Genomic DNA, 13,120 nt, shown 5'->3' with positions numbered 1-13,120 from the left:
TAAAACTGAAAAACAATCCTACCGTTCACGAGATGTCTTGATCAGGAGCGCAAGTGGAGGCAGGAAGGAGGAGGAGGACTAGCCTTAAAGAGTCTAAGAGTCAGCTGGTCTCACAGACAAACGCACACGCACTACACGATAATGCTGTGTGCAAAATTTTGTATGTATGTATGTATGTATGTATGTATGTACTTTATTTATCCCACAGCGGGGAAATTTACTTGTTACAGCAGCAAGACAAGTAAAGAGAACAGTGTAAAGAAAGCATAGTGTCTACAACATGGTTCAGGTGGTGCAGGTGTTGTAGAGCCTGACAGAGGTCGGTATGAAGGACCTGCGGAACCTCTCCTTCTTACACCGTGGGTGTAACAGTCTGCTGCTGAAGGAGCTGCTAAGGGAACCAACAGTGTCATGTAGCAGGTGAGAGGTGTTGTCCATGATGGATGTCAGCTTAGCCAACATCCTTCTCTCCCCCACTTCCTCCACGGAGTCCAGAGGACCGTCCAGGACAGAGCTAGCTCTCCTGATCAGCCTATTGATCCTGCTCCTGTCCCTGTCCGTGCTGCCCCCTCTCCAGCAGCCCACAGCATAGAAGATGGCTGAGGCCTTTAATTTGTAACTTAACTTAATTGTTTAAGTTAGTTTAAGGGCGACGACAAAGAGGAAGGAGTTTGAAGGGACAAGCCTGTCAATCACACAAACGTGCTGTATAAGTCAGCCAATGAGATAAGAGCGGAGGCGGTGCCCCGATAATCGGCCAATGAGATCGTGATGCGTCAGAAGGCGTCACCAAGTGTTAGTCTGAACTTGCACTGACTTGACGCTTTATATGTGTTATATGGAATTTCTTCTGTAATACGAAGCAAAAACTTTACATAAATTCTTTATGTTCAGTGGAATTTATGTAAAAGGAGGTTTATGTTATGCAGGGTACTGCTGTATTTCTATTTAAATTTTAAAAAAATCTTGACAAATTGCCCGAATTTGCAAGGTTCACAAAAATACAAAAAGTCTTTCCTGAGCTTGTACTCAACCTCTCTGCAAAGTTTCACAGTAAATGTACTCGCATCTCAGCAAGTGTGGATCAAGTCCAAGATATTCTATTCTCTACATCTCGGAGCTCACACTTCAAAAACAACCGCAAGGCCATCCTAGCCAATCAGAAGCCTGAAGGGAGTCACTACAGGAAAAGGCGCAATAAATGAAGGAAAGTGACGAATTAGTACGGGACTACCAGGAATAATTTTAAGTCCTTCCTTCCTGTTCGCAGGTTAGCATTTCAGCCACTTCCATTAGCCATGCTATGCCGCGGCCGTGTGTACCTGCCAGTATTCCTTGATGGAGCTCTTGAAGTGCACCGCTTTGGGAATGCTGATGGTTCCATGGATTCGGATCTTTGGCCTCGGCGCGCTGTCCTCGGGAAGCTTGACTTCTGAACACTGATGCAAAAAAAGCGTAAGTGACACAAATAGAAGGTTGAGTTGATTTGAGTATCTACCTACATCCACCACAGGGTGCTGTGATCGAAAACGACCTAGTCCATTTTGTCCTCTTATGAAAAATGACGTTTAATGCACCTAAAAAAAAAGCCTTGTACGAATAGAAGAAAGTTAGTAGTTTTTTGGAATACATTACATTCATTTTTTATGGTTGATGAGTGTGAATTCTGCCTAGCAACAAGCAGCCATGCTAGTCAATAGGAGAAATTGTGGAGCGGCTGCTCGCTAGCCACAATTGTACAAATTCAGCCTAGCAGCAAGTGTCTGGCAAAATACTATAGTTGAGCTTTCATGTTTCGCAATTAATTATTTCAACTTTTTATGTGGCACAAGCACAAATTCTGCCTAGCAACAAGCAGCCAAGATAGTAAATAGGAAAAATCGTGTGCACCTGCTAGCTATCGACAATTTAATTAATTTTTTTGTTTTTTTTTAGATTGAAATACATACATTTTTATGGATAAGAAGTACAAATTCTGCCTAGCAACAAGGAGCCAGGATCGTAAATATGAGCTAGCTACAGTTTTAGTTCAGTTTTTAGATATTTTGCTATGAATTACATATATATTTTTATGGGCACGATGTAAGCACGATTTCTGCCTAGCGACAAGCAGCCAGGATGGTAAATAGGATAAATTGTGTTGTGACAGCTAGCTAGCTAAAATTTAATTCCTTTTTTTTTTTTTTTTTTTTTTAATGAATGTGCAAGAAGTACAAATTCTGCCTAGAAACAAGTAGCCAGGATGGTAAATATGAGCTAGCTAGAATTTGAGTTCAGTTTTTGGGTGTTTTGCTATGAATGATATCAATGGGCCACAAGTACGAATACTGCCTAGCAACAAGCAGCCAGGATGGTAAACAGGAGAAATTCTGTCGCGGCTGCTAGATAGCTACAATTTTTGTTCAAGTTTTAATTTTTTTGGAATGAATTACATACATCTTTTATGGGTGAGGAATGTGAGTTCTGCCTAGCAACAAGCAGCAAGAATGGTAAACAGGGGAAACTGTGTAGCGGCTGCTAGCTAGCTACAATTAGAGTTCAGTTTTTAGGTGCTTTGCTATGAATTCTAACAACCGTTTACGGGCCACAAGTACAGATTCTGCCTTGCAACAAGTGTCTGGGAAAATAGTTTTTTGAATAGAAGTCACAGTTTCAATCAAAACATGGGCTCCACCCCCAAAATCTGTGTCTTAATGGACTTTCCGTCTCGTCCACCCCAACAATGAGCTTTGATCAGCACTTCCTGTGCGCACAAAGAGGGTCCATTGAGAGTGTCTGGGGGTGGGACAATGGAGTGCATTGTCTCACCCCCAGACGGTGGCCATCTAGCGTGTAAGCTTACCTGCACCAGGGTGATCCACACCTGTTCCACCTCCTGCTGGTAGCTCAGTCGCAAACAAAGTCTTCCCAGATGAGGGACACACTCTGCAACATAACAGCAACGGCATGGAAAGACGCTTTGGGGGAATGCCACAACATTTGGGATCCACGCAGGCATGCTCATGGGCGCACTAACAGGAAGTTAGGAAGTTAGGAAGTTAGGAAGCGCATACCGGCGCTACAACGTCAGGTAGTCCACAAACAAATAACGACAATTCAGGAGGCAGCCAAAGAATGCAGGATGCTGATTGGTAGACATGTGATGCGGTGAGAAAGGGGCGGAGCTAATACGCCACAACAACAGCTTGAGCTCAGAAAAAACTGAATGTTTCCTGCCGACTCTCCCTGTCCTTTCTTTGCTAAGAAAACAGGATATGAAGTCTGCCTAGTGACAACGCGTGACCGGAGCAGGAAAAAGGAACGCAGGAGACAGTGTGCTGGTACCTGCGCTGCCCTGGTAGGAGTCCATGATGGAGGAGGGCGTGCTGGCCACGCTGGATACGGACTCAAAGCCCTGCAGGGGACGAGAAAACGGTGCCCAGGCAAGTTATTACCCCATGCTTGCTAATGCGTTGAAGCAGTAAGGAAAGACTCCGACCTGCAGGTGACGACAGTCGGGGCTGCTCAGCTCAAACATGGACGTGCTCAGGCATCGAGGATCGTCTGCCAGCGGGGGTGGGAGGAGAGGAAGACAACAAATCAGCAAAACATTCAGACCCTGCCGTCCGTGTCCTTCATTAAGATTCAAGAGTTTTATTGTCATATGCACAGCAAAACAGGTTATTCTGCTATCTAATGAAAATCTTATTCTGTTCATTCTCCCAAGAAAAGAAAGAAAACACAAGAAAGAATAAGAACATAAGAAACATAAATACCAATAAATTAAGCAACAACAACAGAAGAGACATTAATACAGATAAATGATACAAATAAATAAATAAATACATAAAAGTGCTATGAGTGTGTGCGTGTGTTGCGTGCGGCGTGTGTGAGTGCTTCGTTGAGAAGCCTGATGGCCTGTGGGTAAAAGCTGTTTGCCAGCCTTGTGGTCCTGGACTTCAAACTCCTGTAGCGTCTGCCTGACGGTAGGAGTGTGAATAATGAGTGTTGTGGATGTGTGCTGTCCTTGATGAGGTTGTGTGTTCTTCGTAGGACTCTAGATTTATAAATGTCTTGCAGTGAGGGGAGGGCTGCCCCAACAATGTTCTGTGAGGTCTTGATCACCCGCTGGAGTGCCTTCCTATCACGTGTTGTACAGTTACCGTACCAAACAGTGATGGAGGCGGTAAGGACACTTTCCATAGTGCATCTGTAGAAGCAACTCAGGATTGTGGTGGACATGCCAAATTTCCTCAGTCTTCTCAGGAAGTACAGTCTCCTTTGGGACTTCTTCAGAATTTGTTGGGTGTTGTGAGACCAGGTGAGGTCCTCGCTGATGTGTGTGCCAAGGAACTTGAAGGTTTTCACCCTCTCCACCTCAGTCTCATCAATAAACAGGGGTCTATGCGGCTCCTTTTCCCTTGTTCTTGGGTCGATGATCATCTCTTTAGTCTTATCTGTATTGAGAAGGAGATTGTTATCACGACACCAAGCTATGAGGTCCGCCACCTCTCTTCTGTATGATGTTTCAACACCACCAGTGATCAGGCCGATGACTGTAGTGTCATCCGCAAATTGAATGATGCTGGTGTTGTTCTGGGAGGCCACGCAATCGTAGGTGAAGAGCGTGTAGAGGAGTGGACTCAGCACACACCCCTGTGGGGTCCCAGTGGCCAAGTGTGAGGAGCTTATTTGTGAGTTTGTGGGGGCAGACTGTATTAAAAGCTAAGCTATAGTCTATAAATAGCATTCTGACATATGTGTCCTGGCCCTGTAGGTGAGAAAGGGCTGTGTGGATGGCAGTGTTGACTGCATCATCCGTGGACCGGTTCTGGCGATATGCAAACTGTAGAGGGTCCACAGTTGCCGGGATGCTCTTTTTGATGTGGGTCATGACTATTCTTTCAAAGCACTTCATAACAATAGGAGTGAGTGCTATAGGGCGATAGTCATTCAAGCAGGTCACGTTGCTCTTCTTGGGTACGGGCACTATGGTGGTGGACTTAAAGCAGGTCGGTACAGATGCTTGTGCAAGCGACAGGTTAAATATGTCAGCAAGCACATCAGCTAGCTCTGATGAGCAAACCCGAAGTGCACGTCCTGAGATGTTGTCTGGGCCGGTTGCTTTTCGTGGGTTTGTTTTGTTCAGAACCCTGCACACATCAGCTGATGTCACCATGAGAGGTGAGTCCTGTGTGCTCCCCAAGTCCAGCCACCCTCTCTGCTCATCAGGAGTTTGGCGCATCAGCAGCGTGAGGCAGTGCATCTCTCTGCCTCATGCTGCCACCACGGAACATTCATGTGTATTGTTTGAGCTTAGGCCGGCACTCCCCAACGCGCGGGGTGGGGGCCATTTGCGGCCTGAGGCTGCTTTTTTATTCTACAAATAGAATTCAACAAGAAAGCTGAAAAAAAAAAATTAACAGGGGAAAAATAAGGGAAAATCAGCAATAATTTGTAAATTAATCAAGTCAAAATATTACAAGAAATGTTTAATTTTACGAGAATAATGTCGTAATATTAAGAGGTAACAAAGTTGACATATTAAAGAATAAATGTGTGTTTTTTTTAAGTTGTAACAGTATGAGCAACAAACAAAACAACAAAAAAAGCTGTAATGTGTGGGAAATGAGGTTACAGAAAAAGTTCTAATGCTCCGAGAAAGTGAACGTATGATGGGAATAAAGTCATAATTACAAGAAGAAAATGTACGAAAAGAATGTTGAAATAGCTGGAAAATTTAAAAAACAACAGCAGCAGAAATGGGAAAAAAGCTGCAATTTTACAAGAATAACGTCGTATCAGGAGGAAAAATAACATTTTAGTAGCAGAGAGTTGAAATATTAAAGAAAAAACACTTTTGTAAAAATAAATAAATAAATAAATATTATGAGAAAAAAACAAAACAACAAATAACGTAGGAATTGTTGGAAAATTAGGTTGTGGAAAAAGTCAGTGGTATGAGAACAAAGTGAAGATATGAAGGGAATAAAGTCATAATGACGAGAAGAAAATGTACAAGAAGAAAGTCAAAGTAGTTGGAACAAAAACAGCAGAAATGTAATTGTTATTTTACATGAACTACGCCCAAATATTCAGAAAAAAAAGAGTTGGATTCTAACAAGAAAGAAAAAGTCGTAATTTGAAGAGAATAACGTATTTTCGTATCATTATGAGGAAAAATAATGTCATTTTTTAGTAGCATAGAATATATATTCAAGAAAAAAAGATGGCTTTTTTAAGTTGTAATAATATGAGAAACAAGCAAAGCACCAAAGTTGTAATATTTGGACAATTACATTACGGAAAAAGCTAGAATGTTACAAGAATAAAAAAATTTGGGAATAAAGTCAGAATTATGAGAGGAAAATGAACAAGAAGAAAGTGAAATACTGTAGTTGAAAAAACCCCAGCAAAAATGGAAAGAAACAGCTGTAGTTTTACAAGAATAAAGTCGAAATATTACAAAACAAAAGTTGAGAAAAAGTGCACGGTGGTCTAGTGGTTAGCATGTTGGCAACACAGGAACAGCCTGGAGATGGGAAGACATGGGTTGGATTCTCCCTTGGGCATTTCTGTGTGGAGTTTGCATGTTCTCCCCGTGTGTGTGTGTGTGGGGGGGGGGGGGTTCTGGGTACTCCGGTTTCCTCCCACATTCCAAAAACATGCATGTTAGCTTCATTGGAGACTCTACATTGTCCATAGGTATGAATGTGAGTGGTCTTTTTAACGCGTGCACACACACACACACACACACACAGTTTAGTTCCAAATGTGAAAATTGTAAATAGTTCATGGTGTTAGACTTGTAAATAAATAACTTCTTTTATGTAAAACAAGCCTTTTTTGTGGTATAGTTGTTTAGATATCTGAGCTGTCGCAAAAGCAAAAAAATAGCGTCAAAGTGAAAGTTATGCTTGAAATGTATCTTTTTTATGTTGGAAACTGATATTTTCCTGAAACTTACGTATCGTATGTTCGACTGCTGATTACTAAAGAACAGGAAACGGTAGAAACAAGCTTTTTAATCTTTCTTTCGGTAGCTTCCATGTTTATAAAGCCATGGAACACAATATTCTGTGTGCCTCGAAAGATCAGTCAAAATCATCTCAAATGGCCGCTGCTGAAGGGGTTGAATTTTGAAAAATGGGTAGAATTCAATGCGTTTATTAAAAGATACAATCCGCCTAGCAACAGGTGACATTACAGACCAGGACGACGAAGAGCCGTTGGTCTCTGCATTGCTGCGAGTGTCCTAAAAATAGCCTTGGATCGGATTGGACTACAGGCGTTATTCATAACCCTGGAAAGCACCCAGCATCATTCCTTAGTCATGCTAAGTGATTAGCGCCCTCCTACCTTTGCAGTATTTATTACTGCTGCACTACCTGGGGAGCGTGTCCTCCTCCTCCTGGCGTCCCCCCCAGGCCGGTGACCCACCAGCAGGTTGGACTCTGAGCTGTAGGCCAATGGAGTGGCGGCGTCCAGCAGCTCGGCCTTCCTCTGAGCGTACGTGCAGCGGACAGGACCTTGGACACAAAACACAGAGAAGCTAGAAGGTTAAAAAAAAAGGTCCATTCTTGTCCAAACAGGACATCCTGGTCTCACGCCATCAGGCCTCACTGAGCTGATTTTAATAAAAGGACGGCCTGAGAGCACCCGAACACAGAAAAGCACTCTCACCGGACGTCACGTCCAATGAGAAAACAATGGATCCCCATTTGAATATAAAGGGCAACCCACTGAACATTCCTGCAAATGAAAAACATTTTTCACTGAATTAAAAAAAAAGTAGACTTTGTGATGATGCTGTAAATGTTGCTGTAATTCCATTTTTTAAATTGCAGTTTTCTCTATTTAATACAAATTGTTTGGCTTGAGGAAGTCATCTAACTACGTTTGTTTTTATGAGTGTTTGGCCCTTTAGTGTTCCCTTACAACAATTATACATGTTTTAAGGCTGTAAAAGCCCTCACCATACACTTTGTACACTTTTCTCAGACAGGCGTGAACACGTTATCACATTTCTCTCTTGTTTTAACACCAAATTCAAAGCAAGCTACCAAGCTAGCTAGCTAGCTAGCGATGACACAGCAGACACGCAGGGCAGCAGGAAGGAGATTGAATGACAATGATCTACAGCCAATCAGGACGCAGAAAACAATGGGCGGTGCAGACAGGCTCAACTTCCCACAATGCAATGCTTCTTAAAGGCCCAGGCTCAGCCTGGCTGCAAAAATTCAGCGAACAGTGGACCACGATAGAGCATTTTTATTGTTTCTCTTCTTTTTAAAAGACATTTTAATTAATAATACATGTCATTTATGAAATGCTTTTGCAGACACTCATAAATGTGTAATTCAAATTCAGACCAGGGGTCTCAAACTGGGGGCACTTCAGCTTCTTTGTTACCTCTAAACACCCAACTTTAAAACGTACCGCAAAGCATGCTGGAAAGCCAGAAGCACTCTGCCGGCTCCCAACATGCCGTGCGGCACCTTTTTGTAATTTATATTTTTATGTAAAGTTATAGGAATGAAGTCATAATTATGAGAAGAAAGAAGAACTTGGAAATAGTTGGGGGAAAAGGCAGAAATGGAAAACTTTGCGAGACTGAAATCAAAAGAATGAAATCATGTCCTTAGACCAGGTATCTCAAACCCGCGGCACTTTAGCTTGCTTAAAGGAAGCGGCTGTTTGTTAAGTCACTTAGAAAATGCCACAGAGCATGCTGGGAAGCCGGAAGCACTCCAGCGTTGGGAGTAATGTCGGCTCCCGGCATGTCTTGCCGCACCTTTTTGCAGAAATTATGATATTATATATTCAGAAAAAAAGTCACACTTTTACAAGAAAAAATTGTCACATTCGGAGGAAAAAACGTCATTTCAGTAGTAGAGTTGAAATATTGTAGAAATATATATTATTTTATTTTTTTAATTGTAATATTATGAAAAACAAACCAAACCAAATAAAATTTTAATTTCTTGCAAGATGAGCATTTTCGAAAATTATTTAAGAAGAAAGGTGAAATATTTGGAAAATGTAAAAAAAAAAAAAAAAAAAAAAAAGCTGTAAATTTTACAAGAATCAAGGCAAAATATGAAAAGAAAAAAAGTCACATTTTTACAAGAAAAATGTGTAATATTAGGAGGAAAAAACGTTATTTCAGTAGTGTAGAGTTGAAATATTTAAAAAATACATATATTTTTAAAAAAATCATATTACAAAAAACCAACCAAACCAAAGAAAATTGTAATTTTTTTGTAATGAGGAAATTTCCAATGATTATTTAAGAAGAAAGTGGAAAGATTTGTAAAATGTAACAAAAAAAAAAATGCTGTAATTTTCTGAGGATAAAGTCAAAATATTAAGACAAAAAAAGTCACGTTCTAATGAGAAAAAAGTCGCACTTTTACGCAAATATCCTTAGACCAGAGGTCTCAGCCGGCCCCCAGCATGCCTTGGGGGGCATTTTTGTAAATCGTACATGCAGTGTACTGTATATTGCGTTCCCTTAGAAATCTGTAAGAACATGTAAGCAATTGGAAAAAGTGACCCGTAATGTTCTCGGCAAACACTCACCTCATCAACAATCTGCAGCTAATTGGAGCTCATTAAAGGCGGTGTCGTGGGCGTGTGACAGCGACGAAACCGCAAACGAGGCTGCGCTAATTTGCACCTGTCAAGCCCGTCGGCAATCTCGTGTGACAAACACGCCCGCGACAGAATAAAGCCGTCTCCAGGAGCCGCGCATACCTGGCATCCCATGCCGGAGGTGGGAGGAAACTCCTGGCTGCACGTAGGAGGCTTTAAGCGTGGGCAGGACAAAGGGCACCTCCTTGCCGTCAGGGGGCAGCTTGGACAGGAGGTAGTCTTCCGGGACCCCGAGTTTGACGGCGATGCCTTCGAGGAAAAAGGAGATCACACAACTGCAGCGTCTTGGCGGCGTGATGACGTGGTGTTTTGGTTACCTGGAGGAGTGGCCTCATCATCCTTCCCTCGCGTCTTCACGAGGGTCTGGCAGCAGTTTTTGATGCACTCCATGGCTGACACAAACACACACACCGTACGCATATATAACTCATGTACCGCATAAAGCATACTTACTGCACACACGCTGGGCATGGAAGCCATCACAACTACTGGGGCTGTCCTATCTAGTCTTTCAGTCTTTAAATGGCACCATTTCAATAATGGTTTTCTATTCAATACTCATTTATTCAATGACTTGTTGATTTTGCCCTGACTGAATCAGGGCCGTCACCTTCTAATTCTGAAATATTTCATAAACAAAACTAAAGTCAATATAAAGCACACAAAAAAAGTTGTGATCTAATTAGAAAAAGTCGCAATTTTACGAGAATGATGTGGTAGCATTCCGAGGAAAAATAGTTAAAACATTAAGAAAAATACTTTTTTTTTAATTCATAGTTGCACTATTATGAAAAACAAACAAAATAACAAATAAAGTTGTACTGTTAGGAAAGTAAGGTTGCAGAAAAAGTTTGAATATTACCAGAATAAAGTCATAATATTATGGGAATAAAGTCAGAATTATGACAAGAAGAAATTTGAAATAGCTAGAAAATAAAAAAATAAAAAAACCCCAGCAGAAATGGGAAAAACTGTTGTAATTTTACAATAATAAAATATATTATGAGCAAAAAGGATGTGATTTTAGTAGCATAGATTTAAACTATTATGACGCAGCTCTTTAGCTTGCTTAAAGAAGCAGCTTTTTGTTAAGTCACTTAGAAAGTGCCACAAAGCATTCTGGGAAGCCAGAAGCACTCCAGTCGGCTCCCAGCATGCCTTGCGGCACCTTTTTGTAAACAGTACATACATATTTTCATACAAAGTCTAAATATTATAGGAATAAAGTCATAATTACAAGAAAAAAAATGACAAGAAGAGATTTTAAATAGTTGGGGGTAAAAAAAAATAGCAGAAATGGAAAAAAACAGCCGTGATTTTATGAGAATAAAGTCAAAACAGGAAGAAAAAAAAAGTCATGTTCGAACGAGAAAAAAGTCACCCTTTTATGAGCAAATTTTTGTAATGTTAAGAGGAAAACTAACGTCATTTCAGTAGTATAGAGTTGAAATATATATATATATATATATATATATATATATATATATATATATATTTTAAGTTGTATTATGAAAAAACAAACAAAACCAAATAATAATTTAATTAGGATGGGGAAAAGTTATATCACGAGAAGAAAATTTACCAAGATGATTTAAGAAGAAAGTTGAAATATTTTGAAAAAAAACCCCTGCAGAAATGAAAAAAAATTGCTGTAATTTTACGGGAATAAAGTCAAATTATTCAGAGAAAAATGTTCTAACTCTAACAAGAAAAAAAAGTTGCACTTTTACAAGACAAAAATGTTAATATTATGGAAAAAAAAAAGTTGTAATATTGAGGACAAATAGCAATCATTTGAGCATAAAGTTAAAATATTAAGAAAAAAAAGTTTTTTGAGAGTCGCACTATTATGAAAAACAAAAGAACAAATAAAGTTGTAACGTTAGCAAAGTATGGTTGCAGAAAAAGTTATATTACCAGAATAAAGTCAAAATTATGACAAAATAAATTTACCTGAGGAAACCTGACATAGTTGGAAAAAAAAAAAACAGCTGTAATTTGACAAAAAATAAAGTATATTATGAGGAAAAAGATCATTTTAGTAGCATAGAGATAAAATATTAAACAAAAATTACAATATTTTCTAAAGTCATAATATTATGAGAAACAAAACAAGTTGCGGAAAAAGTCACAAGGTTACAAGAAAAAAATCAAGTTGAAATATTTGAAAATTTAAATAACTCCTGCCGAAATGGGGAAAAAAACCCAGCTGCAATTTTACGAGAATAAAGACAAAATATTAAGATAATTGTTTTGTTTTTTTTAAAGCCGTAATATTATGACAAACAAACAAAACAAAATATACTGTATATGCATTTTTTAAACTATGTTATGGAAAAACTTACAATGTTAAGTGAAAATATTAAAAGAAAAAGGTTGTGTCATAACGGGAAAAAGTTGCAATTTTACGAGAACAAACTTGTATATTATGGGGAAAAATAACAATTTTAGTAGCATAGACTTAAAACATTAAAGGAAAAAACATTTTTCAAGTAATAATATTATGAGAAACAAAAAACAAGAGAGAGTTGTTATTTTTGAAACATTAGGCTGCGGAAAAAGCGGCAATATTACAAGAATAAAATCAAGTTGAAATATTTGGGAAAAAAACCCCAACAAAACCTGGAGAAACGAAAAAAAAAAAACAGCTGTAATGTTACGAGAATAAAGTCAAAATATTTTGGCAAATAAGTCATAATTACCAGAAGAAAATTGACAAGAAAAAAAAGAAAGTGAAAAAAAAAAGAAAAACTGCTCAAATAAAACATTTTACAAGAATTTGAAGTAGTTTCTCTCACAATAAAGTCAATATTAAGATAAAAATTTGCAATTTTATGAGAATAAACTCGTGTGTATATACATATATATATATATATATATATATATACTGTATATTCTTCCATTATGAAGAAGGAACAAAACAAAATAAAGTTCATAAAATATTTTTGGGGAAAAAGCTACATATACAAATGAAATAATGAGTGAGGATTATTTGAGAAGAAAGGTGAAATATTTGGAAAATTTAAATAAAGGATTAGCAAAAATGGGGGAAAAAAAGAGCAAAGAATGAAGTTGATATTGTTTTTTTTCCACCTATATAACACAGCTGAGGTGTACTGTTGTTCTTGCACTTGATATCACTTCTTAGCGTGTCTACCTCCCAAACTATCATCCTTTCATTTCTCACTATGCGGCCCTCGCTGGAGGAAGAGTTTGGACTAACGAAAGCAGGAAAAATACACACTGTACGTAAACACTAGATGCCCTTACAGTCTATCTTAAAGGCTGAGCGGAAGCAAAAGTGAAAGAAAGCAGAAGCCAGGGAGAGTCAAAGTCGCTTTTCTGAAGAGGAACATAGAAGAAATGAATCAAAAGTCACCCATGATGTGCGCTGATTGGAGAAAGATGTTCTTTCTTCTTTCCTTCCTTCCAAGGCAGCCAAGTCCGCAGCGCACGCAAACCTCACAAAGCTCACACGTAAGCTCCT

General features: G+C 39.2%; 1 protein-coding gene across 1 annotated transcript in view; it reads right to left on the bottom strand.

Annotated features, from left to right (window-relative positions):
- LOC129192981 (tandem C2 domains nuclear protein) overlaps positions 1–13,105 on the bottom strand; it is a 34,754-nt gene extending 21,649 nt beyond the window's left edge. Inside the window, exons 1-8 of the mRNA XM_054797505.1 lie at positions 13,013–13,105; positions 9,951–10,025; positions 9,736–9,882; positions 7,368–7,508; positions 3,479–3,543; positions 3,325–3,394; positions 2,843–2,925; positions 1,323–1,439 (exon numbers count right to left, since the gene is read on the bottom strand). Of these exons, the coding sequence (XP_054653480.1) occupies positions 1,323–1,439; positions 2,843–2,925; positions 3,325–3,394; positions 3,479–3,543; positions 7,368–7,508; positions 9,736–9,882; positions 9,951–10,025; positions 13,013–13,016 (702 nt within the window). The 5' untranslated portion in view covers positions 13,017–13,105. The remainder of the gene's footprint in view (positions 1–1,322; positions 1,440–2,842; positions 2,926–3,324; positions 3,395–3,478; positions 3,544–7,367; positions 7,509–9,735; positions 9,883–9,950; positions 10,026–13,012) is intronic.
- Between the last annotated feature and the right edge of the window lie 15 nt (positions 13,106–13,120).

The sequence above is a fragment of the Dunckerocampus dactyliophorus genome, chromosome 13, assembly GCF_027744805.1.
Source record: "Dunckerocampus dactyliophorus isolate RoL2022-P2 chromosome 13, RoL_Ddac_1.1, whole genome shotgun sequence".
Taxonomy (NCBI): Eukaryota; Metazoa; Chordata; class Actinopteri; order Syngnathiformes; family Syngnathidae; genus Dunckerocampus; species Dunckerocampus dactyliophorus.
The sequence above is the reverse complement of the archived record's forward strand: the minus strand, read 5'-3'. Positions and strand labels throughout refer to the sequence as shown.